This window comes from Onychomys torridus, chromosome 11 (genome assembly GCF_903995425.1).
Source record: "Onychomys torridus chromosome 11, mOncTor1.1, whole genome shotgun sequence".
Classification (NCBI taxonomy): domain Eukaryota; kingdom Metazoa; phylum Chordata; class Mammalia; order Rodentia; family Cricetidae; genus Onychomys; species Onychomys torridus.
In genome coordinates this window covers 3130241-3157629 of record NC_050453.1, presented here as the reverse complement: position 1 = coordinate 3157629, position 27389 = coordinate 3130241, and the positions used below count along the sequence as shown (strand labels likewise).

General features: G+C 47.7%; 1 protein-coding gene across 2 annotated transcripts in view; it reads left to right on the top strand.

Annotated features, from left to right (window-relative positions):
- Nucleotides 1–27389, top strand: part of Kcnh1 (potassium voltage-gated channel subfamily H member 1) — a 309683-nt gene that overhangs the window by 231242 nt on the left and 51052 nt on the right. For both annotated transcript variants that reach the window (XM_036202710.1, XM_036202709.1), the window contains exon 10: nt 7625–7821. In XM_036202710.1, coding sequence (XP_036058603.1) covers nt 7625–7821 — 197 coding nt within the window. The remainder of the gene's footprint in view (nt 1–7624; nt 7822–27389) is intronic.

Below are 27389 nucleotides of genomic sequence, written 5' to 3'. Positions count from 1 at the left end.
GGACTTTACCAGGGAGAACAATCCAGGAGGATGGTGGGCTTACCTTGGAGGAGCCCATTCATTCCTCATATATGTGGATCTGAGCTGAGTGAGTGTCCAGGGGAGGATTCTGGACTCAGAAGAGAGAACAGGGCTTAGAGGGCAAACCCAGCGGCAGCGTGGTCCAGGTGCATGAAAACCGGGTATAAGCCAAGAAAGTCCCCACTCCAGCAGAGGTGTGAGGTTGAGGAGGAAATCACTGGGTCCAGAGAAGGGCTCTAGGGAGCACCATTACCTGTGAAGTATGCTCAGGAGCCTGGAAGGGACCACTAGAGAAAGGAGAGTGGCCAAAACAGTGAAATGTTACAGGGGCTGAGATGGAGACAGGGTCTGGCACCCAGCTCACGAAAATGTCACAGAATAGTTTCACTAGACAGATGCCGTCATTTGTAAGATCACCAATATTTTATAGCCCAGCCAACACATGTTGTGCTATATATATGCCCAGATGAATGCATCACATGCACACACACACACACAGTTTTTAAAAATTCCAGAGCTGGACATAAGAGCATACACCTTTAATCCCAGCATTAGGAAGCAGAGACAAGTGGATCGCTGAGTTTGAAGACAGTCTGGTCTACACAGCCAGTTCTAGGTCAGCCAGAGTCACATAGACAGATACTTTCTCAAAAATAAAATAACTGGGCAATGGCCACACAGGGCTTTAATCCCAGCACCCAGGAGGCAGAGGCAGGAGGATTTCTGGGAGTTTGAGGCCAGCCTGGTCTATAAAGTGAGCTCCAGGAGAGCCAGAGCCATTACACAAAGAAATCTTGTCTGAGAAAAACAAAAATAAATTAATTAATTAAGACAAAAGAACAACAATTAAGCCACATATGAATTTATTAGAAACAACGTGTCAGAGCATGTTGAGGAATGGTGAGTATGGTTTAGACTGAGCAGCAGAGGGGCTGTGGTTACCTGTAATGAGATGAGTGTGTGACCTATGAGGGTGAGGAGCCAGGTTACAGAAGCTTGAGAGGAGAGCAGGAGGTTTCAGAGGGGTGGTTTTGAGCACCTAAGGAACTGCATGGGTCTGTGCAGAGGTGCAACCAAGAGAGGACCGTGCAGCAAGGCAGGCCAACAACACATTAGCTACTTGTCTCCTTACTGCCAAACACACTGGGAAGTCGTGTGGCAGGACCTTGGGGTGGCTGGTCACATGGCACCCGCAGCCAGGAAGCAGCAGGTGAGGACTGCTTCCCTGGCTTTCCCTTTGTTTCTGTCTAGACCCCACCCCGTAGTCAGGATGGGTTTTCCTACTTCAGTTAATCTCGTCTGGAAGCTTCTCACGGAGATTTGTCTCCTGGGTGAGCCTAGATCTCTCCAAGCTGACTATCAATATTAACTATCACGAAGTCCAAACACCATCTTTCCAGGTGTAACTGCTATGATGGGATATGGTTTATAGTCATATCTGAGAAAGAATCCCAGTATTGAGCCCCAGAATCAGACCCATCATAGTGCCGACCAGCCTCTGCACTCCACCCAAGGTGGGATCTGCTCCATCTTTAGGGATGGAGAGAGTGTGCTTTGTTTTATGGGAGGAAATAGCCAGAGTGGGGACAGACTGTTGGAACTGCTGGTTAACAGTGAGAAAAGGATAACCAAGACAGCTAAGCAGCTTAGCTTGGTGAACACATCAGAGCCTCTGTCCATTCCCACCTGTTCTGTTCTCAAGAGCTACCATGTCCTTCATGTCTGTCTGTCTTCTATGTTGGCGGCTCTGTTACCTTCTCCTGAGATCTCCATAGTCCGGCCTAGCCCACTCTCCCTGGCATCTTGGTATTGCTTGTGTTGCAGTGATGTTATTATTCACCATGACATGCATGCATGAGTTTCCTCCTTCTTGCTTTGCAAACTCCTTGACCTCAGAAATGATCTCACCATTCCATCCAGCCCCATGAGATGCTGTCAGGCCCTCTCTGACTCATAAAACACAAGGCCAACTTGTTGGGTTGAGCTACGTACAGAGATGGCAAGAGGCAAACCCACCTATGGGAAGTCAAGCTAAGAGCTCTGTGGGAGAGGCAGAGGAAAAGGCAGAGTAGGTGGTAGTCAGATGTGACCTGTCTGTGACCTTTTGGGTGCTTGTGCATGTGTCACTGACCAGGTTAGTGTCCCATCTCTAACACAGAGGTCGTCACTGGGTGCTTCTGTACCAACTGGAAAGAGAGCTGGTGTTTGAACTGATGCAGCTCTCCTATAAAAAAATACAATGACAGCAAAATTCTAGGAATAGATGCCCTCTGGGAAGTGGAAGTCCCTGGAGTCAAGGTCACCTGGGCATGTCCAGTCCCAACTTTCTTCATTGGGTCAGAAATATGATAAGGCGCTCAACACTCCAGGTAAAGCAGAACCTGGGCTTTGAGCTCAGACAGGAGGCCAGTGGCAGGATTCACAGGGTGTCTTTCCATCTCTGCTGTATGTTCTCACTTCTGTAAGCTGTGGCACATGGAACAGAGGCCACAGACCGCAGCACCATTTATCTGTGAAATGAAGATGTGAAGGAGTTTGTAGCTCTCCTGCAGATAAGAGAAGCAACATTTTACAAGATGTCAGTATTTGGCTTCCTTACTCTCTCCTGCAGCCTCAGGCAGGCTGCGGGGGGTGGGGGAGAGGGGAGAGGATGAGGCCCTAAGTACTTGTGCAGGAGTTCACAGGTGTTCCAGAGTAAGCCTGCTGGGATGTGGCCCTCTAGGAGGAAGCACAGAGCCGGTGCTGATGCTCATAATAGTTTCTAGGTTGTCCTGCTCTCTGGCCAGTCAGAGTGGGCAGGGAAGCTGGTCAGTGTGGTCAAGGGGACTGGCTCACGTGGCTAGGGCTTTGGCTTTCAGACTAGGAAGCCTGAAGCAGGTGAGGAGGTGCTCTAGAGGGACACCTGTCCACAGAACTCACTGCTCTGGATTTCTCTTTGGTATAAGGGATCCCCAGTGGTCTAAGATATGGGTGCAGCTGCTCTGGTAGGAACTCCAAGTGTCAGAAGGCCAGCAAGGCGGTAGCGCCCCTTCTCACGTAGTTAGCCAGGTATAGAAGAGCAGGTGGCAGCTGCATGGCACCAGATGCCCAGCCCCCTGCCAGCCTATCATTTCCTCTGTTAGGTGTCGCCTAGACTTTCTGCCAACAGGTTCATTAGCCCTTCTAGCCATGTGTAAATGGCTGGCTGAGTTCTTTATGATGTGTTTGAGCTATGCAACTGTGCTGTGCTGGTATAAGCTATCCTGTGGACAGTCTTTAAAAGAACATGTCATTGAGAGTCATGGAAACAGCCAGACATCTCCCTGAAATGCCTGTTGGCCTGCCAGACTCGCCATTGGAGTGAACTGGACCTGCAGGGTTCAAATCACAACCCCTTCCCTGTTAACCCCATGGAAGGTGTTTGATGCTTCCAGGGCCTACTCCAAACACCTCTTGAACTGACCCTGCAGTCCCCTCTGCTTCCCTCCCTACCAGTCCCCTTTGCCTCTGCCCTTCATTGAATCTGTGGAGTCTCCATTCTTCTTGGGCAGTGTCCCTGTGTACTTCAGTCCTGGGATCTGCCTCACCTCTGTGTTCAAGTGTTCTTCATCCCCAACCACCAGAGGGAAGACTCAGTATGACTGAGGACATGCATAGGGTGATTCATTACCGTGGTGCTGTTGGCTTGTTCTAATCAGAGTACCTGCAGTCACTCCCTGTCTCCTCCTCTCCCCCAGCTCAGAACATCCACTTAGAATGGGAGTCTGTAGGGAGTCACAGGTAAGCCTTTAATGTTCTAGACTCTGCACTCTGGTTGGTGAGTGGTTTGATTGCCCAGTGCACTGAGGTGCCATCTGTTGAGTGCATGGTCATGTCACACTCACAGCTGGAAGAAGGTGTACAGTATCTTTCCTGGCTTCTGTCTCTCAGTCTCTGACCTGGGAAGTCTCTTCCCAGCCATTTGTGCCACAGCTGGGAGGCCTTAAAAACCCCACTTTGCTCCTGCCAGCTTTTGTGAGTTACTTAAAACAGTTGGCCGCTTGCTAGAGTCACCCAGGGTCCTGCAGACCACATGCTTAACTCTCACCCCAAGCCATTTACACCAAAGCGGCTGCCTTCACAGGAAGTAGGGTTAGATGTGGTTGAACTTGGGTTGGAAATCTAGCCCATGTCATGATGACACCAAGACTCCCATCCCTGTGGGAAACTTCCCAGCATGAGATGCTTCTGTCTCCAAAGCACTTGTTTCCTGCGTGTCCCACCCCAGCACGGGGTCCCTGTGATCTGTGCAGTAGATGTGCCCCTTGAGAGGGCTCATAAATGAAATCTGTGCAGCTACATTCATTTATTAAATGCACACAAGGAGCTATTATTTCACTTTACGAATTCTTCTATAATTAGAAAATGACTCCCAATTTCATTAAAGGAGCATAATGCTTCTATATTGGGTCTTGTTTAAATGAGGTAATCTTGATAAGAAACAGACAAAATTACCAATCAGCTTCTACTCAGTAGTTACAGCTTAATTATACCATGTTTCCTCCAGTAGGAACTACAGAGTGTGTAATAATGCTGCCTTTCTCACGGGTGCTCAAAATGTGCGGCCAGGAAAGTCAGCCTACTGAAGACACTCCTTGTTTCTCACTGGCAGGAAAGTCTGCCCTTCCAAGAGGCAGACTTTGTCACCTTCTTTCAGAGAAATACAAGGGGTGCCAGCAAGAGCAGGGGTGATGGGTGATATTCTGCCATTTCTCAGCCTAGAGCTCCATGATCTGTGTGTTCATGTGTCTGCTGCTGGGTCACAGTTTCCTACATATCCTGGTTTAAGACACTCGTTCTTGTCTCATGATGGGCTTTCTCAGCTGGTTGTATACAGGTGGATTCTAAGCCTGTACTCACCCAAAAGCCTAACTGGGCTGGACCAGCCAGAGGCTGATTGATGTAACTGGTGGCTGTAGCTATCAGATAAGACCTGGACACGGGGGCGACCAGAGCACTCACATGACCCCTTGTGTAGCCCAGTCTCCAGCAAGCTGATCAGATTTCAAGATAGAGACTTCCGGGGATGAATATTCTAAGAGACCTGGGTTGTCAGCTTCCTATGACCTGGCCTCAAAATCCAAGAATATCATTTCTACTAGACTGTGTTGACTAAATAACTAAGTCTAGCCCTGATTCACCTGCTCAAGTAAGTTACAACTATAATCACCACACTGCCAGAAGGAGTGGGTGGCACTGGTTTTTCAAACAGTTGCCATGTTTCTTTAGAGGAGGCACATTCTCTAGAAACGAAGATTACATCGATATGAAGGGCACATGAGTCATGGTGGACAATGTGGGAAGGCTATAGGATGTATGTACAGGTGAATTTCCAGAGGTCAGTGCTGGAGAGCACAGTGGAGAGAACCTGTTTCCAGGGCAGCCAGATAGCACCCCACAGAAAAGGGTCTACCTATTGGCCCTACCCCTGCTTTAGCCACATATATCACAGACAATGAAAGTTAGAGCTTGCAAGGGGATCTAAACATCACACATGTTTACCTGGAAGTTACCCCACGAATGTCCTATTCACACTGAATCTTTAAACCTACCTTCATGTTAGAGCAACAGACACACTGAGAGCCATGAAGTAGTGTGCCTAAGCCATGCATAATTTGCTTGTTTTGGAAAAAGTGCAGCTATTGACTTTCTTCTTAGAGAAACTGTGGATTATCTTATAGACTTGAAACAGACACTTGGTACTAGAGAAAAGTCCATCAGCCATGTATCTCCACTGCTTCCTTTGCCTTTGGCAGGGAAACACCAAAGGTGCCTAGATCTGGGGAGCTTGGCCAACCCCTTCTTTTTTCTCCTTCCTCCTGTGTGTTCCTCTCAGGCTCCCTAGAAATTCATATTTGTGATTATCTGCCCTGAAAAGTTATAAGCAAGATGAACAATCAAGCCATATAGCTGGAGACTATGCCAGGAATAAATTCAGCTTTGCAATAGACATGGGCTAAAACATTCATAGTTTTGAAAGAATATCTCTGAATTAGAGGATGTGGAGAAGCACATGGTAATGAAGGTTGCTATGTGTCTTATCTGGGGTTGCTATGACAAGATGCCATGGACAGGGTTGGCATGTAGGCAACAGAATTTCCTTACAGTTTTGGAAGGTCAAAGGTCCAGCATGGTCAGGTTCTTATGAGGATCTTCTTCAGCTGCAGACTGCCCACTTCTTATTGTATCTTCAAAAGTAAGTAATAGCTCAATAGAATTTTCTGGGGGCACTTTTATGAAGGTACCTTGGGGTCAGACAGGAGAGTAAATCATAAACTCTTACCTATGTCAGTTGTATTCCAAAGGCTCCCTCCTGGTGCTGTTACACTGGGTGTTTGTGTTTCAACATATGGATTTGGGATATAAACATTCATTTTACAGTATTCTATTAATTCACTGAATGTACTTGTAGGATGCCAGAGACAGAAGATGCCAGAGTAGCAATTGCCTGTATTGTATACCACCAGGAGGGCATTTAGCAAGGGTAAAGAGCACATTTCAGGAGGTGTATGGGAGAGGTAGGATGCATGATACAAATTAACCTTTAGGACAGGGACAAGTATGGGAGGAACTGAACCCCACACTTGATTGCTTCTAGGTAGATAGTCTCAGCTAGATTCAACCTCCCTTGTTCTTCAGCTCCTGAGAAAGTCCACACACAAACACACACCCCATCTGTAGATATCTATTCATCTAAGTAGACACACAGATGTAGACTCATGGCCCACTTCTGCCCTCACTTCTCTTTGCCTATCAGTACCAACCAAGCTCCTACTATGTCATGTGATAGTTTCTGGGGAGACATGAATAAATATGTATTTACCTCAGAGAAGGAAACAGATCAAACTAATGATACCTCCAAAGTCTATTGTGTTAAATGAATTTGTTGTGGGTATCACAAAAGTATGAGTCAAGAGTACTTACATAAACATTTATAGCTCAAGGGCGAGTTGTACCACCAAAGCCCATCCCAACATGGATGACAACTAATGGAAGTAGCCACTCTGGAGCTCTCTGCTTGATTTTCAGGCAGCTTACAGGCTGGAGAGCCCCCTCTTCTTGGCAGTCCTTACTGCTTATATAACACTGAGAATGGAGAAGCCTTGTGAATCTGGTAAGTTTCAGGGACTTCCTGAGACTTGTGAGTTGAAGACTTTCCAAGTCTTAAGCAGCTTCCCCTCCAGGATGGAATAGTTCAGTTCAGAAGAAATTGCTGCTCAATAGATAAAGCATTGTGCACTGAGGGTAATGGGGCATGCAGCTCTTGTGTGCAAAGTTACACAACAAGCCACAGATTAATTGTAGGTTATGAGTGGTGCTGTGGGGGAAATGGGTTATAGTAAATAACAATAATAATAATGGGAATAGGTGATAGCTTTCAAGGGTGACCAGCATCATCCTTTCAAAAGAGTAGCATTACCATGTATTAATTATGTGCTATCTTAAAGGTTTTTGCATTGCATTTTATAAGGGTTCAAATTATGACTTCTTTTTTTTTTTTTCCTCTGAGCCCAACCTGCAGGCCACCAGTGACTGCAGATCCCTCCTGATTGACACTGTGCTTATGACAACTCTCTCTCCTCAGGGAAAGGAGACGTGTTTGGAGATGTGTTCTGGAAGGAAGCCACTCTTGCACAGTCTTGTGCTAATGTTAGGGCCTTGACCTACTGTGACCTGCATGTGATCAAGAGGGATGCCCTTCAGAAAGTGCTCGAGTTCTACACAGCCTTCTCTCACTCCTTTTCCCGGAACCTGATTCTGACCTACAACCTGAGGAAGAGGGTGAGCCAGCAGCTGTGATTCCTTCTATGTTTTCCCTGTGCACTTTGGATAATTGCTGGGGCTGGGATAAATCCTTTTGCTTTTTCTTAACACAGAAGGAGGGTGTTCTGAGCCAGCCCAGTCCATTGCTTACTCTGTGGAGCTTTTGTTGTACAGTGTCGAGCAGAGCAAGTGTATTGAGCTAGAAGATGGGTCAGCCCTGGTGTAGAGGGGCTTTGCTGTGTCCATCTGTGGGCTGGGTAGTTCCAAGCAGCACCTGGACCTTCCAGTATTATGGAGAGATGGGTAAAGTGTGGCTTCTCATCAGCAGAAAGGCCTCATGGAGTCACCCGATTAATGTCCACTGGTAATGACACTTTATGAAAAAGATATGAAGGAACTTGAGTTCTGCAAAGAAAGCCATGGAACTTGGCTGTTGGGGAGTTTTGTATCCAGCCAGCTCCTTGAGAATTGAGGAGTTTTAGGAGAAGGAGCTGTCTTCCCTAGAGATGCTTCTTTCACCTCAGATTGCCAGGTTCTGCCATCTCTCCTGTATTCTCCTCACCTTCTACAGTTTCTCAGGATAGACTTTTCTGTTTCCTTTTCTTTAGCCCTCAAATTTTCAATCCCCCTGCCTCAGCCTCCCAAAATTCACACCTGCCTTCATGACTGACTTTCTTACACTGCATCCATCACCTTTGGTTAAACACCAGCATGGTCACTCCAGACCAAGAGGGATCACCACTCAGAAGGAGTCATGTTTCCCATAGTGATGTCATCTCTATCCCACTAAACTGCCTCTCACAGTCCTGGTCCCTGGCTCTAGTTGCATGTCTGGTTTGTGCTGGACTTTCATATGGCCAGCATTGATCTATTCCCTCTCCCATGCCTCAAGTTGGTCATCGGGCTCTGTTGCTTTTGCCTCAGATTTCAAATACGAATTTGTGGTTTTGTTTTGTTTTGTTTTGTTTTGTTTTGTTTTGTGTTTCTTGGTTTTTTGAGACAGGGTTTCTCTGTGTAGCTTTGTGCCTTTCCTGGAACTCACTTGGTAGCCCAGGCTGGCCTCAAACTCTCAGAGATCCTCCTGCCTCTGCCTCCCGAGTGCTGGGATTAAAGGCGTACGCCACCACCACCCAGCATGAATTTGTGTTTTATTTCCTTTCTTGTGATCCTGGCAGAATCTTCAAGGCCAATCTGGAATTCTCAGGACACTGGGGGAGACCTCAAAGCCCTCCCAGAATCCTTAGGACCTTGTGGAATTCTCAGGTACACTCAAAGAGCCTTCAGAGCACAAAGCCCCTCATTCAGGCCTCTCCCACAGGCAAGACAACCCAGAGGCTGAACTAGCCTTCCTGCCCATGTCTACCTCTACCACATAACTTCCTTCATGCCTGCACATTTCAGCACAGCTCACCTGCTCGTGCACATGTGACACAAACTTAATCCCTGAACTCTATCCACAACCTCTCCTCCCTACACCCACCCCTGTGACCTGAACTGCCCCACTGACAGTATCATGGGGTTTCTTCGAGCATAGCATCTGTGCCTGGAAATCTTCCTGCCTGTGTGACAAATTCCTGCTAACCGTCCAGACTCTGAAAGATTCATTGCTTCACTAAGTCTCTCTTGGTGCCAGATGAACTGGACTGGATAAAGAAAACCAAAGACTCCCTCCCTTCAGGTACCCAAACCTAACAGAAGCACTATATAGGCAGGATAATAGCAGTCCATTAAGCTAATTCACTCAGTAATCATGACTCCCCCAAAGTGTATCTGGATAGAAGGAGGGAGCAGCTAAGGGGGAGTCAGAGAAGCCATGTCCAGGGAGTGAGTCAAGTGTAGAGGCATAAGGGGAGAGCATTTGAGCAGAGTCTACAGAAAGAAACCTGAGCTTGGCTCTTGAGTCCCTTGTGTAAGTTTTGTTAGGGCCAGCCTTTGGCTACATTCACAGTAGGCCTTCCTGCTCCAGTCCCTCAGGTGGCATAGCCTTGAGCATCCTGCTCAGAGACCTGGGAGCACCAGAACATCCTGTGTCCTCAGTGCATAACTAGGTACAGAGCGCCTGTAAACTCATGCAGCATTTAATGACAAGGGGAAAGAGATGGGCCTCTGGGCTTCCCTTTCCCCATCAGCCAATACAAGGTTATAGAGAGAATTTTCTGGCTCCACAGTTTGAAGCCTGCCTACCTGACTTCCAGAGTAGGCTGGGCACTACTGGAGAAGTGTCCCTCACTTGTCTGCTGGCAGGGAACATAGGATGCTTGATGGAAATACTTTTAGCCAAGTGGATTCTCCTAAAATCTATTTTTTGGTTTATTCCTTCTTCTGTGAAAGCCAGTTGATTATAATCAGCTTTCAGTGTTGCTGGTGAAATGGGTTGAAAAATATGAGGTTTGAGTTATTTGGAGGAATAACCATTTTAGAATAATTATAGATCAAATAAATCTGTCTAAAAAAATAACAAAAACCAATGATGCCTCTGTGGTCAGATTATTTTTATGCATATAGAATGATTGACAGCCCTGGAGAAGAGAAGGAACCAAAGCTGTAGATAGTCTAGGAACATCCTTTTAAGGGTCAGAGAAGAGAAGGTGGGGCTCTAATGTGTGGACCTGAGGGTATTTAGGGTCCCTTAATCCCCTGCTAAGGAGCATTATGGGAGGAGCTCAAGAATGGATGAAGAGTCAAGCTGTGTGACCTGTGAACTTTCTTCCCCTCCCAAGCCTCTAAGTCTGGTATTGAGCCAGAGGAATTTCAGTGACAGCTTTATGTAAAGAGCCATTCTTTTCTTGGAAAAAGAGACTTGTCATTTTGGCGCCACCATTGTCACTCCCCATTGTGTCCTTCTGCGAATTAATTCCCGCGTACCTGGGCACCAACGATGAGAACATGGCATGCATGAATTACCCTCCTAGCTGTGTCGTTTTAAAAGTGAAGTTATTCTTGTGGCTGTTTCTAGCTTGGCAAAAACCAAGTGAATTATTTGCTACGAGTTCTGAGGACACTGTGCCATCTCAGCATCTGTCTGGGGAGTGTCTCATCTCATAGCCCTCCTCCAGAGTACAGCAAAAATTCTGAGCCAAAATGTGCCTCAATGGCCCTGGTGACAGCCCTTGTCCTCACCATCCTCATATTGTAGGTAGGACATTCTACAGAAATGAGCTGGCTGGAAATGAAAGAATTAGAACCAGATGATTCTCAGACCAGAAATGTCTTGAAGACTCCTGTCTTCCTCTGGCCTCTGCATTCCAAGGCTTCGACTCTTTCTCCTAAGCCCAGGAAGGGGCTTGTTATGTCATTCTGTCCTACAAAGCCATGTGAGGTAAATGTGGAACCAAGCCGGGTCAGCCTGGAACCTTCTGTTTCTCTTGCTGTGAGTTCAAGACAAATGAGCCTGCTTTGGATCCTGCCTCCGCTGCTCAATTCTTCTCTAATTCTGAACAAGTAAGAAGACCTCCATCTTGAAGATGGAGAAGATGGACTTGCTGGGTGCTTACAGACATAGCACACATAGGACACAGGAGGTGCTAGGTTAAGGTGATTTTTACTCTGCTGTCTCTTTGGTACGATTCCATACTTTATCACCTTGTGCCTTTTCACAGAGGGGACTTTCTGCCTCTGCTTAGAGTGTCTGCTCTGCAGAACCCACAGTAGCAGTAGAGCTATGTTGACTTTATGTCTGTCACCAGGGAGTGAGGAGAGTCTAGCATCCTTGTTCCTTCTGAGTGGATCAGCCAAGGAGAGTTATGAAGGGAAGAGATTGGAACCACCATCCCAAAGCCTGGCTGGGGTACTGGCTCTGCAAGCATCTTTCTGCAGGACCAAATCTTCCTCTGCAGGCAAAGTTTTCATACTGCTGAGATTAAGATATCACCAACTCCAGGAGCATGCAAGAAACAGAACTGCTCCAGTGGTAACTTACGTCAGCTCTTAAATCCTCAGAGCAGCCTGTGGCATTACCGGGTCACTGCCTTTTCTCAAGGGAGTAAACCAGGAGGCTGTGCAGAAGAGAATCCCCTTTCCAAGATACTGACAGATTCTGAACCTGGTGTAGCGCCCTGTGACTGTCCAGCTCTGGGGAGTGGTACTTAGCCTTTCTCACTGTGACATCCTTTAGCGTGCTTCTGGGCTGTTGACTTGAGGAGATAGCCTAGCTTTCTCCAAAGCATCTCCAATGACTTTTGCTTACACCAATGATTCCAGAAACAGTGATGCCTACCAGACCCCAAACTAAGGGTGGGGCACCAGAAGTGTACATGGAGACTTCCGGTCTAGCTGGCTAACCCACCTGTTTTGATGCTGCTTTAGGGCTAAACTCTTATGTGAATGCAGGGTTGCTGCTGACTAGCTGGGCATTCTTAGACACCTAAGCCCCGATCCTTCATTTGTAAAAAAGCTAATATTTAGGGTGTAGTGACTCATATCTGTAATTCTAGCACTTGGGAAGGAGGCTGAGGCAGGAGGATTGCTGCTAGTTCATGGCTGGCCTGGGGTGCATGACAAGTTCCAGACCAGCCTATGTTATAGTGGGAGACCTTGTCTCAAACAAAGCAACAACAACATAAAGGAGACAACACAATGGTTCTCTGATTAATGCTGTTGACAATTTTGTGCATATTAAAACAAAGTAAATTGGTGTAGCAAAGCTTGGCCTGGTGTGACATGCTTAGAATTCCAACACTTGGAAGGTAGAGGCAGGAGGATTGCAAATTCAAGGACAAACTGGGCTGTAGACTGAGTTTGAAGCCAGCCTAGTCAATTTGGTGAGACCTTCTCTCAACATCCAACATAATAAAAATAACCTGTTCCTGTGGGAAGCACCCCTGTCCATATTGGTCCCTTTTCCTGCCCTGCTGCCCACCCCCATCCCTACTTCCAGGCTTGAAGGTTGAAGTCACACTTGGTCCTCTTGAGTTAGGAGCAGATCTGTTTCTTTGGTTAATGATCTGTGTGGGCTCCACTTCCCTATGGGTGGAGAAGAGGTGTCACCTCTTGGTGCTCAGGGATTGATCATTAGGACAGTGGATCAAATATACCACACCTCAAGGATGCCAGCATACAAGCAATTAGGTAATTACCAGCAGCCAGTGCCAGGGATAATTGGCATGCAGGTAATTGGATGGGCGCTTCTCATCCTCTGAGGGTAGGGCTTTCTTTTCAAAGCCAATATTATTGTGTATGCGAGTATATTTTTTGCAGTGTTTGCTTATGAAAATTTATTCCAGGAGGGATTTTTTAAAAAATCACAATTAAGGCTCAACCTGGTGTGTTTGAGAGGGAGCTGATACCCAGTCACCAGTAGTTTCAAAACAGGGGCTTTCTAAAGCAGAGGTTGCCATGGTGAAGGGTCTTGAATGCCACGTGTACACTTCTCCCCCTTTAACTAAAAGATGTTTTCTTCTACAGCAGAAGAGCTCAGAATCTAAGAGGTTTGTAGAGAGCTCTGCTCATAGGTGGTGTTGAGAAGCTCTCTGCATACTTCCTTATTCTTGAGGAATGTTGGTAAGCTAAGAAGAAAGACTATAAAGCCCATGCTTAGCAATAGCACGCATTGTCCTGCTGAGGGCCGGTGTATCATAGATAGCCTGAGTTTTTAAATGAGCACGGCCTCTACTTCCCTTGTCCCTGCCATAGTGAAGGCTTCCGTGAAATTAAAATCATCTATTAGACTGTCAAGCCAGAGGGATAATAAAATCATGGTGCTGGAATTAGAGGTGGCAAAGGGGACGAGTGATGTGAATGACACAGCTGGAATCTGTGTGAAACAACAAAATATAAATCAAAACCAGCCTCCTTCTCCTCGGCAGGCCCAGGGGGTGGTACTAGGGATCTGCTCAGTCTTTCTGGGGTCCTGCTCTTGCTAAGACCCCAGCAAGCATAAAGAGACTCCCCCATAGTCCTGGGGAAGACTGAGGGGGTCACTCTTCATTATGCCAAAGTCAGCTCACAGTGCAGTGGCCAGGCTGGGTCTGCTACTTGTGAGGAAACAGGGAAGTTCTGGGCTGAATGTGAATTTAGGACATATCACCTCACGGCTGAGCTCTGCCACTTGCCAGTGGAGGTAGGGACTGGTGAGCGTTGCACAAGTGTGGCTGGTCCTAGTCTCAGATTCATGCTGCCTCCCTCAGCGGGTACAATAGGATGAGATGATGGAGAACTGGGCACATTGCCTCACACCTGGTAAGGTACAGCCCTGTCACATCCCTTCCATCATCTGTAGGAATGGAAGCCATTGGTGCTCAGAACAACCAGATGGGGACAGTATGGAGTAGTTGTTAAAAATGTGGTCTTTTGGAAGCCAGTCTCAGACAAAAATTTTTTTTCTCAAAAGCAGTTCTCAGATTTGATAGAAATACATAAAATCATAGATGTATATGTGACACGAGAGTAGAAGTTGGGCTGTCCAGGGTACTAATGATAGAGGGGACATGGAAGAGGGCTTGGGATAATATGTTCACCATGCAATATATATTTACTTGAAAATGTCCTTAAATAATATATTGTACAATAAAATATGCAGTGAAGTTTTTTGAAGAAAATAAATCTTTGGTTATATATATATTTTTTAAATGTGTGGATGCTATAGTCAGAGTACATGAATTCAAGGCTTGACTCTGCTTGGTAACCTTGGCAGAGTTACCTGAACTGTCTGGTCCCAAGTTTATTCATTTACACAGTGATACCCCTTAGGAGGATGCTTTGGTAGTGAGCTGTCAGTGGGTGTGCTGCTCTTATCAGAGCTACTGCTGAAGTTAGGGAGCCCCTAAGATGTAAGGTCGATGCTGGCCATGACCACATGGATTGTTGTTTAGGGACTCTATTGTCCCATCAACTGCTAAAGTGCCAAAGGAATAGGGGTTGGGGGAACTGAATTCTAAATCCCAGGAATCTTTTGGTCAGATCCTTCCAGACCTGATCTTGGGACCCTCAGTTAATACCTTAGAACCAGAACTGTCATCAGAGAGGTTTCTAAAAGGATGGTGCGGCCAACTGCATCATGGGTAGAATTGTTCCCAACCCAGACTGCCTGGAGAGGGGCATCAGCGGTGTGGCTCTTGGTGTTAACACCAGTCAGTTTACTTGGCATAATGTGACATGCTGTGTTTGCCACAGGATGGAAAAGGTCTAACCTATATAGAGAAGCCCCAGGCCCATGCATTCTGTGGGGAGCAGAATGTCTTTTTCATATTTTCTCAGGTATGCAATGGGTCCCAGATCAGGAACTTAATAACCAGGGGAGCAATTTGCATTCATGGATGCAAAAGCTTGGTAGAGGATGGATGGTGGCTGACCTGAGAGGGGAGTCTCGCCTATGAAGCAGAAAGATGTTCCAGGCTGTAAAAACCCTTTTCTTCTTCTTCCTCCTCCTCCTCCTCCTCCTTCTCCTCCTCCTCCTCCTCCTCCTCCTTCAACTCCATCCTCTCCTCTTTCTACTACTACTACTATTACACACACACACACACACACACACTCACTCATGCACACATATCCTTTCTTACACACACACATACAAACACACTCTTACACACACACACACACACACACACACACACACACACACACACACACAGTCCTTGGTAGCATCCTGTACTCAGCCCCCTCCCTTCTGCTATAGGTGCCTTGAGTGCTTTCATTTGTGAGGAGCAGACAGCCAATGCTCCACAGAGCTTTCTGCCCTCTGCTGGACCATAGGTATTAACTTTAGGAGGCGGTTTGTTTTCTAACTGGTCTCGAAGCTTTGCTTGTGAGTTCCTTTCTCCATTCTGTTAGCCCAGGCACATTGTGTGTTTCTGACACATCTCCCGCGTGTCTGTGCTTCCTGTTTTTATCTAAGTGCCCTATCCATGCTTACATTTTTCTCTTTAATTTTGAACTTGTCCTCTACATTTTCTAGTTAGTCATAAAAGACTTTTTCTAGCCCCTCCTAGAATATGGAAGGTCAGGATGTGAACCCAGGTTGCCCTGGAGCTTTCATGATGACATTTGCCTCTGAGGAGGTCAGATGAATGGAGTCCGTGCTGGCTCATCCCCTCCAATAGGACATTGAGCATCAGGAGTTGTGTGCCCAGTCTCTCCGGTGTGTCTGTGTACATTGTATCTCAGTCACTGTGTCACATTCCTGCTCTGGTTTGGATCTTCTCACTATAAACTTGGTGGTGTTGGTTTCCTTTTTACTGATGTCACACAACAGCCCTGCCTGTCTTTTACCTAGACCTCTAGGGTGAAACTTCCAGTCCTCCATGGGACTCTCGCTCCACATACCTTCTCTTTAATCTCTGTCTGGGGGAAGCCTGTTGTGTTCTAATCCAGTGAGCACCACCCACCCCTTTGTAGTGCTCATTAAACTTCTAGCCACTTACTGAGCATCCCCCTTGCTGTCCAGAAGTTCCACAGGGGCCAGGCCATGTCTATGTGACCCATTTCTCTGTCCTGTGCAGCTGACTTACAACATTAAGAACCGAATGGACAAACACTCGAATCACCAACAAGAAAACAGACTTCCTTTGATCAGTTCTGTGCCCCCCTCTCGTTGCTACATGTATTTAAAGTCTGCAAGATGGCACCTGTAGAGGAACCTTCTTTCTTTCTCCCTCTGAGCTTTGCTCCTATAGCCTATAATATCCCAACTCTTTTCTGTCCAGGATGCCCTGGGTACCAAGGATCTCAGCCAGTAACAAGTCATCATCTCCTCTGCCAAGTGTGTGCTAAAGTCTTTCTTCACTTATATTTTCATCTCATTAAGGTGCTGAGGATACAGAGGCCCCACAGGTTAAATAACATGCCCTGAGCTGCTGGAATCCAAATCTGAACTGATCTGGCAGTGACCAAGGTTGTGCTCTTGCATTTGTGGTGGTTGTCTTGCAAGTGGTGACTGCAAGTCTCTGCTCTTCGTTTCGGGCAGCCGCTCTAGCCTTTAGTGCTTCGAGGAAGCTGCAGCATCCATGCCTGTTATCTCGTGAGAGACTGTGTGAGCAGCAGGTCTCCAGATACCACCTAAGTGCATTTTGGCATACAGTGGACATGCTAGAGTTTGCTTGATAGTTGTCAGTGTTGGACAGTTTGCTACCTGCTCAGGGATGAGACCTGGGAATGAAGCTGTGTTCTCACTGTAGAGCTATAGAGAGAGCACAGGGAGGCTGGGTGATCCTAACCAGTTTCTCTTTGGTTTGTGGCTCAGCTCTGCTGTTGTGGAGGTTACATAGAAACCTTCTGTGGCAGGAATACTCAGGGGCTGCAATTTGCTTCTGTCCATCATGAGAGGCCAGAGGAGTGACAGCTTACAGCCAGATGCCAGCTTAAGTGGAGATTCAGAGCTTGGCAGGGCCCTGAGGACTCAAGCAGAGGTCAGAGCCTGACCAGGACTAGGATGAAGGCTTTAAACAAGGAGTGTGATAACCGTGAACCAGAGGAACGGTTAAGAAAAGCTCTAGATGGGCATTGGTAGAGGCATCAGTTTACCGCCCAGAGGAAAACCTGTACCCTTATGGGTATGCCTGAGCCTCACAGAGGCTGCCTCCTTGTTGGGTAGCTGCTTGAATGGCTGTGGTCGATGATCATGTATTTGTCCAGATGTGCTGAGTGAGAACAATAAAACTGATTTGCTAAGCTCTAAGAACTCAACAAGGATGTCTGCCGAGGGAAACCTCTGGCCAGTGTTGCATCTACCCCCAAGTCCCACATGCGTTTCTAGATCTTTCTCTATCTGCCTTTGCCCAAGGAGAAGTTACCTGAAGACTCCCTGGGAACTGCTCAGGCTTTCAGGGTAGGGCATTCTTCAGGGCCAGCTTTCCCCCCTGTAGAACAAGTGGGTCAGTATGGATGGAGAAGGGATCCTCCCAGGGGCTGAGTGAGTTGGTCCTCTCCAATTCCCATAACACATGACAATATTACAGCAACCCAGAAGCTCCCAAACCTTTGACTTCCCAGGCCTTTTCATTCACATAACTGCTCCTGGGCTGTGCAGAGTAATGAGATCCAGCATATTTTCCATGACAGGTTTAATTTTTAAAAAGCCCCTTGCTTCAGGCAGCATGCTGAGGATGATGCCTTATTCCTTGGAGATCTATTTGCAGACAGCATCTGTGCACAGCTGCATTTCCCAGCACACTTCCTGCAAACGCCTAAATCAGACAGGTAGATAACTTTTGGTTTACGGAGGACAGATTTTTAGAATGGGTCACTTGTTCATGTTCTATGGCATCTAAAATCCTGCACACTGTAGCCCATGTCTGATGCCTCCTATTGGTGATGTGTGGTATTGCACTCTAACTCTGGGAGCCCTCTGGGACCACCTGGGTCAAGTGGTGGGTTCACCTCACCATATGTAGGAAGAGAGGTTTCTGCAGGCTTCGGATAAACCCCATGGCAGATGGTAGATGTGGGAGGACAGTGTGTCAAGAGAGAACACAGGAAACAGGATGTTGGAACTCTCAACAAAGAAAAGTGCCCTGGCCCACAGCTAGCAGACCATGCAGTGCACTGGCAGCCCTTTCCTTCTCCGAGGTCCTAATTCCAGCAGTTGGAGGAACTTACCTGAACTTGAGTTCATAAAAGAAGTTATGGAACAATGGTGTGCAGCTCAAACAGTGTGCCAGGTGCCACTCCTCAGTGGGAAGTACTCAGAACATTTCCTTCAGAAACGGAGGATCCTAGGAAAAGCCTGTCTGAGGGAGGGGGAGGGGACTTGAGAAATAAAAGCAAAGATGGCTATGCCTGGAGGTTTGGGGGATGTGAGTGGGTTTTGCACATATTGTTTTTGGAGGAGAGGAAGCTGTGCCTGCTTGGCACATCCTAACTTCTTGCCCAGGGAGTCAGAAGCCTTTGCAAACCCCAGACTGTGAGCTGGGTTAGAAGAAGGACTTGTATGCCAAATCCAGGTTTTTTGAATCCTCCCCTCCTGGCCAGATGAGCAGGGCAGCAGAGCAGTTTGGTTTGGCTGTTGACCTACAGGCAGAGGCTGCTGGAGAGCTGCCAGCACCTTCATCCCAGGCTTTGTGTTAAGCACTTCCTAATTCCTCACTGACATTTCCCTCAGGTTGAAACCTGAATAGGAATGTGTTCGGCTCTAAGCCTGTTGACTAGTGCTGGAGGCAGGGCCCAATTATCTGTGGTCATGGGCAGCACCGCTCCCTGGAGTCCAACCGCTGTCATTTCCACCACCCCAGAGAACCTGTCAGCAAAGCTGTTTTCTGTTCCCAGGAGCAACACAGCTCCCTATGCACTCTGGGCTTCTTCCTACCCTCCCTGCCATTGCAGATGGCTGTTCTGGGTGCACAGGGATCACAGTATGGTGGGGCCTAAGCAATGACCACTGCTGCCTCCCTGTGCAAAGCTGGCCACTGTCTGCACCTGTGTGTCTATATGCCCCTCATATCCACGGCTTGAAGGCTGCTTGCTACCCAGGTGCACTGACCTCTGGTGGTGGTGGTGCTGCTGGTGCTGGTGCTGCTGGTGCTGATGGTGCTGATGGTGGGTACATCTGAGTGTCTGTATGTTTCCCTATAAATGAGTCATCCCAGAAGCTGCATGGGGAGAAGAGGGTGGAGAATGCATTCAGCCCCTGCTGGCTGCCAGTTGCCCCCCCATTCCCCATCGCCCCAGTGTCTCCCACCCCTGCTGGTCATTAGTGTTGTGGAATCAGCTCTGCTTGACCAGGGAAGCTTTGTTCTTTCTTTAAAGGAGAGGTAAAGATTGGCAAAGCACCATGCAGCAGTTAGCAATTTGTGGACGTGGGCTTTATGGAGACTGAATGTTCTCATCCAAGACCATTGGCTTTTGTGAAAAATCTCTAGTATTTAAAATGGACTGGGCAGAAGAGGGTGTTGAGAAGAATAGAAAATGGGTATGTGAGGCACTTGAGGGCCAGAGCCTCTTAAGCCAGGGACCCTTCAAGGGATTTAAAAATAACTCATATCTATAATCTCCTAGAGTTGACCATGGGACACTTAAAATCCTGAGGCAACAATACATGTTTCACTACTGAAAGGGTGGGAGCCACATGTCTGAACACCTGGGCTCTGGGACCAGACAATGTGTTCATGGTAGATCCTGCTTCCTTTTCACTGTGGCCAAGGGCAGCCCATGGGGCAGCCCGGTTCTGGGCTGTCAGTGGCATCTGGACCTTGAGTCACAAATACTCTCTTAGTTTCCAGCTGCCTTGCATGCTTCTTCTAGTATTTGTGTGCACCCTGTATTTCCTAGGATTCTCAAGCTTCACAGGGGACAGTCATATAGGGAGAGTCTAGAAAGTGGCACTGTGACTGATACCTTGGTCCTTACATACAGTTAGACAGGGATCTCCTAATGTATTAGCGCCCTGTGGTTACCACAGCACACTGTTGCAAACCTGGTGGCTTTAAACAGCAAGTATTTTTTTTTTCTCAGAGCTCTAGAGTCCATAGGTTGGGGATCAAAATATCTGTAAGACAACCTCTATTCTGCACCTACTGGGGAAGGACCTACAAGCTCTGGTGGCTTCTGCCTGACGATGGCTTGTGGCAGGCTGGCCTTGGTCTCTGTCAATATCCAGATGCCCCTCAGCCTCGTCTGTGTGGAAAATCTCCCTCTCCTTTTTCCTATAAGGACATCAGTCTTTGGAGGTAGGCCAACTCTGAACCCAAGAAGTGTCCATCTTGAGATCTTTATAGTGGTTACATTTGCAAGGCCCTCTTTTCTACATACGGTCACAAGCATAGCTCACAGATTTAGGGCCTAGAAATATGTTTAGGGGCACACAATGTAATCTGTAACCCTACCCCCATTTCTCCTCAGCAGCCCTTCTTTCTGTTCCTCTCCTTTCTTTTCTATACTCCTCATCTCTGCTTTTCCTCTGTCCTCCTAGTCCTCTCTAAGGGCCTTAAGCCCTGAACAGACAATAGTCTTGTGTAAGCTGCATTTCTTTGTCTTGGTAGTTTTGGGAATGAGATCTAAGCACTGAGTTACTCACTAGCTTCTTTAACTCTCAGAGTAAAATATCTTTTTCCTCAGGCTTCTCATGAGCAGTGTCTTCCTGCTACCCAGAGGAACCATCTGCTCAGGAGAGGGATTTACAAAGCACCAAGGGCTTGGGCATCTCAGGTGCTGGCCTGAGCTAGGCAGTAGCCATGGCTTCCTGATAACAGGGGTGGCGAGTGTGGTAAGACACAAGGGCTCATGAGCATGCCTTCATTTCAGATGCTTAAGAACAATCTATGGCTGGCTTTCTAGCTCTGTGTAATTTTCCTGTTCTCAGTTTTTTGATAATTCCTGACAACTTCGGAATAAGGTCCAGACCCAGAGATCTCTTGCAAACTTTTGTTTCCAGCTACAGTTGAAAGTGGTTTTGTACTCCAGCCCCACTGGGCTGTGACAGGCACAGAGCCTGCCTGGCACTTACCTCTGCATATGTGATCTCCCCCACCCCACCCCCATGGCCCAGTCCAGCCTTCAGGCACCAGCTCTAATTAACTTTCCTGCTTCCACCCTTCCCCAGAGACGCCTCTTCCAGACAGCTCTGCCCAGGAGACTGCTGCTGGCCCTCTTGCTCTTCTTCCAGAGGAGGAGGGAGTCTCCACTGTGGAGCTAAGCAGAGGCACTTGCACAGAGCACCTGCTGCTCTAAATTATAGGCTGGACTGGGGGTCTACTCAAGTTTGCCCTAGAACACGTTCTGAACTGAACCTTGTTACTAATGAATGGTAAAGTTAAATGAACACTTAGGTCTTCACTACCCTTGCATGCTCGTAATCTTGCTATCCCGTTTGCTTCAGAGAACAAGAAAGGCCCTGGAGGAGGCCTCTGAGCCTCATGAGTTGGCATCCTCTCCACACCTGTCTCTGCTTGACTCGTGATTCCTGTCTTTATCCTCTGATACTCCTATAATCCCAGCCCAGCCCAGCCAAAATAAGATTCCTCCTACAGCTCAACAGATTTTAAAATACTGTTGGAAGACAGTGATTCTCTCCTGTGACTTGGCTTACAAAATTAAAGATTTAGGAAGAAGGTTAAATTCCTAAGCCTTGTCTGGGCTCTGTTCCCACCAGAACCCAAACTATGTCTAGTTTTACCCCCCAGCCCCTACCCCATGCCGCAAACAGTCTTGTCAGGGCTTGTATTGCTGGGTTTTAAATGTAGCTGAGTCTCAGCTACAGACTGGCCTTTCTGACCTAAAACCTCAATACTCAGAGAGCTCCCTACAAGAAACAGCTCCATGTTCCACTCAGGACCTCAGTGGCAGGGTAGGAAAAGGCTTCCCAGCCAAGAGACCCTACATACCTTTCCTTCCCCTGTATCTCCCAAGCCAGTCACCTGTGTGCCTGGTGTCCTCTCCTCTGCCTGTGCCTGTGTCCTCCCATGCAGAGTGGACCCTACAGAGGACCGGTCCACCCAGTGCCATCACCCCTGAGTGCTTGTTAGGAATGCGGACTCTTGCTGCCTCCCCTGGCCAGCTGAACTGGAATCTGCTAATGAACATGATCCCAGCTGATGTGTTTGTACATGAGAGATTGTGAGACAGTGGTCAGCTGACAGAAACAGCTGGGATGGCAGCAGCTCTCACATCTGTGTTGATGGGGAGGTTGTCAAGGCCCTGAATAAGGATATCCAGGACTGCCCACCTTGCTGCAGTCACACAGGTGATGGGTGGGCCAATGGAAGGGATCTGGGATCTGGAGCTGGGGTGTGGATACAAGATCTGATGACCACATATTGCTACCTCATGTCCCTGAGCCTCTGGTTTCTCATATGAAAAAAACAGGAACACTACCGAGGAAATAAAACATATAAAAGTGTCTTGTCCAAACACCAAAGTGTATTTATGCATGTAAGGCCCATACACATTTTAGAGTTCTGAGGAGGGACTGATTCTTTATCTTGTCTGGAGAAGAGTGGACCTGGTAGTGTTTGTGGAGACAAGAGACCACAAGCTTCCAAGGGCTGAGTCTCCCTGGCAAGGCAGACCTGGCTACCATAATTAGATGGACAAAGGAAGAATTAAACAGGGACAGAGCAAGGAGCAGAGGCCGGAAGCTGGAGCCAAACCAGTGCTGGGTGGGAGCCATGAGCAGGAGGTGTTGAATTAACAGGCTGGGGCAGCAGGAGCAGCTAAGACAGTTGGTTGTGGTCTGGGTGAAGAATTCAGGCCTGAGGCTCTGAACAAAGCCAGGGAGTAGTTCATGTGAGCTAATGCAGGCAGTTTTGGGGGGTCGCAGGGTAAGACAGCCCAGCCAGAGAGGATGGACAGGTGGCCAAAAAGCTAGTCCAGGCCCAGGCAGTGAGTGAATTCTTGTTATGAGGAGTGGGGTCTCTTTTGGGGGAGGGGTAGCCGGTTGACCTTGACTGAGCACCTCCATGGGGCAACATGCTTGGGCAAGGTTCTCATTAGGATTATGTAACTCACATTCTACCACAACCGTCTCTCTTGATTGGTTCTTCTGTTGATGTCCCTGTGTAGTATAGTAAGTTTCTCTTCAGTGTGTAGCCCTATGTTATGTGCAGAACTAACTGTGACTGCTCCATGGAGCAGAGGTTTCTTTCTCGGTTTCTGAAGCCTATTGGCTGTGAAATGTGCAGCTATTTTTTGTTGGCTGATGTTGAACATGAAGATGTGCTTGTGGCTTCAGGGAGTTCAAAATGAGCCCTCCAACTCAACCCATTCCCATATGAGATTCCCCAGGGCAGTTGGGACATGGGCACATGGCTCCTGTTGGCCTCCTATACCTCCCACATGATAGTCACCTCAAGACCTGGCCACCCATGCTCAAAGCCGTGTCCCCTAAAGAGTGAACACAGAGCAACAGGATGAGCAGAGACCAAAGCACAGGGCTGCAAGGCCTGACACAGCCCTCCTACCAAGTGTGCACACTCAGTGTGAAGCTGGCTGCTCCCTGGCCCCTGGGGCTCAAGGAATGTCTTGGCGGGGAATGACATGCATGTGGTTTCCTTTAGATGACACTCCTGGGTACAGTTGGGTGACTGTGTGGTTCCTTACCATGATGTTTATGTCTCATTTCACAAGTATAAACCAGTTGGTGGAATGGTGCAATTGGAACTGGGAAAATCCCAAACTGTAGAGTATCAGAGAACACTGCGGTGTTTGCATGTGACACTAATGGATTGAGGACAGCAAAAGGGCCCTTTTAAAAAGGTGAAGTAGATTTCCAGTTGGTAGCGTGCTTATTTCCCTATGAAGACAGGGATGAGCTGTGTGTGTTCTTGTGAGTTCATCTTCTCTCTGTCTTCACTGCTTATGAAGCTGCTCATTAGATCCCTAGTAAACACAGGGACACCTGCCAGCCCTGTTCTTTGCCACCCAAATACTGAGTCATAGGACAAGGATTTAAAACACTTTGCCCTTGAGTGACTTTTTTCTTGCCCTTCTTAACTCCATGAAAGAAAAGCTCTGGGGTCTAGAACATATGCCCCTTGCCGAATTCCCACTTCCTGAAACCTGGAGCCCTGACCCAGATGTGTACAGATCATGCAAAGCATGCACACAGCCCGGCAACTATAGTCACATGTTTCCAGCTTTCTAGATAGCTGTTGAGTCCAGTAACATCTGGGGAGGAGGCTGCATTGACCCCCATGGCATAGACACATTTTGATAAGGTCAGCTTGGCTGTTCCCCTCAGCTCAATAAAGACAACTCTTTCTATTTGAAACTCAGCCCAGACCCTGCCCCCTGCTCCTCCACCTCTCTCTTTGGTTCTCAGGGAAGCCTTTAATACTTCCTTAGCATCTCTGTGGTCCATCTGCATTGCTGGCTTAGGAGACCCAAAGCCATGCAGAGTCCACACACACCCTTCTATATTCCTTTCTGAAGGAAACCATGGTGCTTTGTCTTCTGCCTAGGACCTGAAAGGTCATGTAGTTAGTTCATATTCTACAATATGAAATTGTAGCTTCCTGCCATCCCTATAGGGACCAGACTGTGAGGAGGAGTGGCATGTGAGGTCTTCAAGGGCACACAGATGATTCAAAAGAGGGCTACATTTGAAAGCACTTGTCACTGGAATTATTCTGACTTTGTATAAACCTGAGCAAACCACACCTCTAGAGTTTGAGTTTCCTCATCCAAAAGGAGAGAAGCCACACCCTTCCTTCACTTTACAGTTGTCAGGAAGGTTGAATAAGAACATAAAGGGGGAGTGTACATTGTTAAAATCTGCCTTAGAGAAAAGTACATTCTGAGCCTTGCCACAAAGCACAGTGGGGCAAGGTGTGTGTGCACAGCCCAATGGGCACAATTTGAATGGAGCAAGGAAGCATGGAGGAGGGATCCCCTGGAGTGGGGAACCATGATAGCCCCAAAGGCCATGGTCCCTTCACTGTGTTCATCAGCAGTAACACTGATTAGACCCCAGGGTATTGTATTGTGAGGAACTGGCAGACCCACCTCCTCCCTGTGTGGCTCTTCTGAGTCTCCCTCCTGTTCATTTCCACCACTCTGCCAGTGTTGGACACCATCCCAGAAGAGTCACACGTTTACCATGGCTTTTCTTCTGTGTTATGCCTCTGTTCCCAAGGCCTGCCTTGAAAATTCTTCTAAAATTGAAGCATCTGCTGCTGATTCAGGCAGCCCCAGATCTGCTTGGAGGGAGGCAGGGTGAGTGTGGGCAGAAATGCCCCAGGGAGTTGAGGCACTTACCTGGGTGTGTTTCTGGGACATAATTAAGGTGGAGAGACCCTTGCTAACTCACACTCCCTGCTTGGCATCCCATTGTCCCTGACTGATAGTCTTTCAGGTCTAGTGACCACCATTTCTTAGTTGTCATGCATGGTCAAAGATCTTTTCAGCTACTTTTAGGAACAAGAGACCATCTGGATATGTAGTTTGAGATGCAAAAATATTGGAATATCCAGGCTAAAAAAATCAAGCAGACTGTTTAAATCCTGGCTATTCTAGAAGAGCCAAAAGACTGGAAGTTACCCTAAATCATTTCCTCAGTCCTTCCCTGGCTCTCCTGTTCCTGACCCAAATTAGTTCCCCATTGGTTTTTATTCATTGCACCCCTTTCCTCCATTCATGGCACTTAAACATTTTGCTATTCTTCATGTACAATATTTGCTTGTCTTCTGAGAGCAATTTGCCCCCTGCTCAATCCCCATAAATTCATTAATTGCCCTTTTGCCTTGGCTGGCAGGACTGCTCTCTACTTCTCAGCTACCAGGCTTGGTTCTTCGTGTGTGGTCCTTGGTTTAAAGAAAAGTAAATTCTGGCCCCCATTGTAGGCTTGTTGAGCTAGAACCTTGGGGTTAGAATGAGACACAGAAGCCTATGTTTTGCTGGAGCTGTGATGCCTGCTAAGCCTTGAGAGCCACTGCCTTTATTTTGGGACAAATTCTGCCATGCCTTCTAGGTTACATGGTGGCCTTGCCCAGGCTGAGGGTCAAACAGAAGAGAGACATGGGTCCTCGAGACCTCTCATTGTTTCCCAGAGAGGTGTTGTAGCTGTGTACATTCTAGATCTGAATGCTGATGGAGAGCGTCCCTCTGCTGCTCTCCACACCCCATAGGAGGCAAGTGAGAGAACAAGCTGCTAGTGGAGAGTGTAGAAAGGGTATAGAGCAGGACTGATCTGGGGTGCCGGATCTTTATAGTAGAATCTGTAACAGCCTGCTACATGGCTCCTGAGATGTGGACCATCTACATCATGGAACCCCTGGCAAGTGGAGCTAGGTGCAGCCCCTTCTATGGCAAGAAGTAGAGGTCCCCAGACTTAGCCAACCTGGTACCTAGATAGTAAAAAGTAAACTCTGAGGGTCTGAGGGTTGCACTGGGATGTGGGGATAGCTCTGAACATGAGCCTAGCACAGAGGAAGGCATTTTGGAGACAAATGAGTAGTAAGACTGCTTCCAGCCCCAAGGCTGCTTCTGCTGGTAAGTGCCTTGTGGCTGCTCACATATTTAATCAGTAGGTAAACTAGACAGCTTCTACGCTGAGTAAACATGTGGGCTAAGTCAGCCTATAAACAGGACTGGCTGATTTCACTCACACTTTCAGTCTGAGATCATTTGGGCCCCTGTCTCTGACATCACAGCAGGGAATGTGAGGTAGAGAAAGCTACTTTTGTGTGGTGACTGGCCTGGGCCAGTGTCCCCCTTGAGGACTTTCATTTAGTGCCCTTCCTTCTCCCACCCACCTCCTAAAGACTCCACCACTGCTGTCAGCTGGGGACTGGGGGACATTCACGATACCACCCACAACAGTAAAGATCTCCCTTGATGGGCAGACCAGAGGGTGCATTTACCCCAGTCCTGCCTGCAGACCCTGAAACACACTGCTCTTGGGTAGGACAACCACATTCCACAGTCTCACACAAGCAGCCTGGCTTCCTGGAGGGCTCTGGCTATAGTCAGCTGCCCCAAGGTGCCAGGCCTATGCAGGCCAGCAGGGTCCTAATATCCTTGGTTAACCAGGTTGTGTGTTGCTGGAAGAGTACTTCTGTCTCCCTGAATGGAAGAACCGAACAGAAGACCTGCCCCAGAAGCCTCAAAGAGGCTGCCTGGTCTCCTGGAAAAGCTTCTCTGGCTTTGATCCTTTGCCCCAGAACCTGCTCCAGGACACTCTGCCCATCTTGAGTGTTTGTTTAGTAACTCTGAGGAACTCAAAG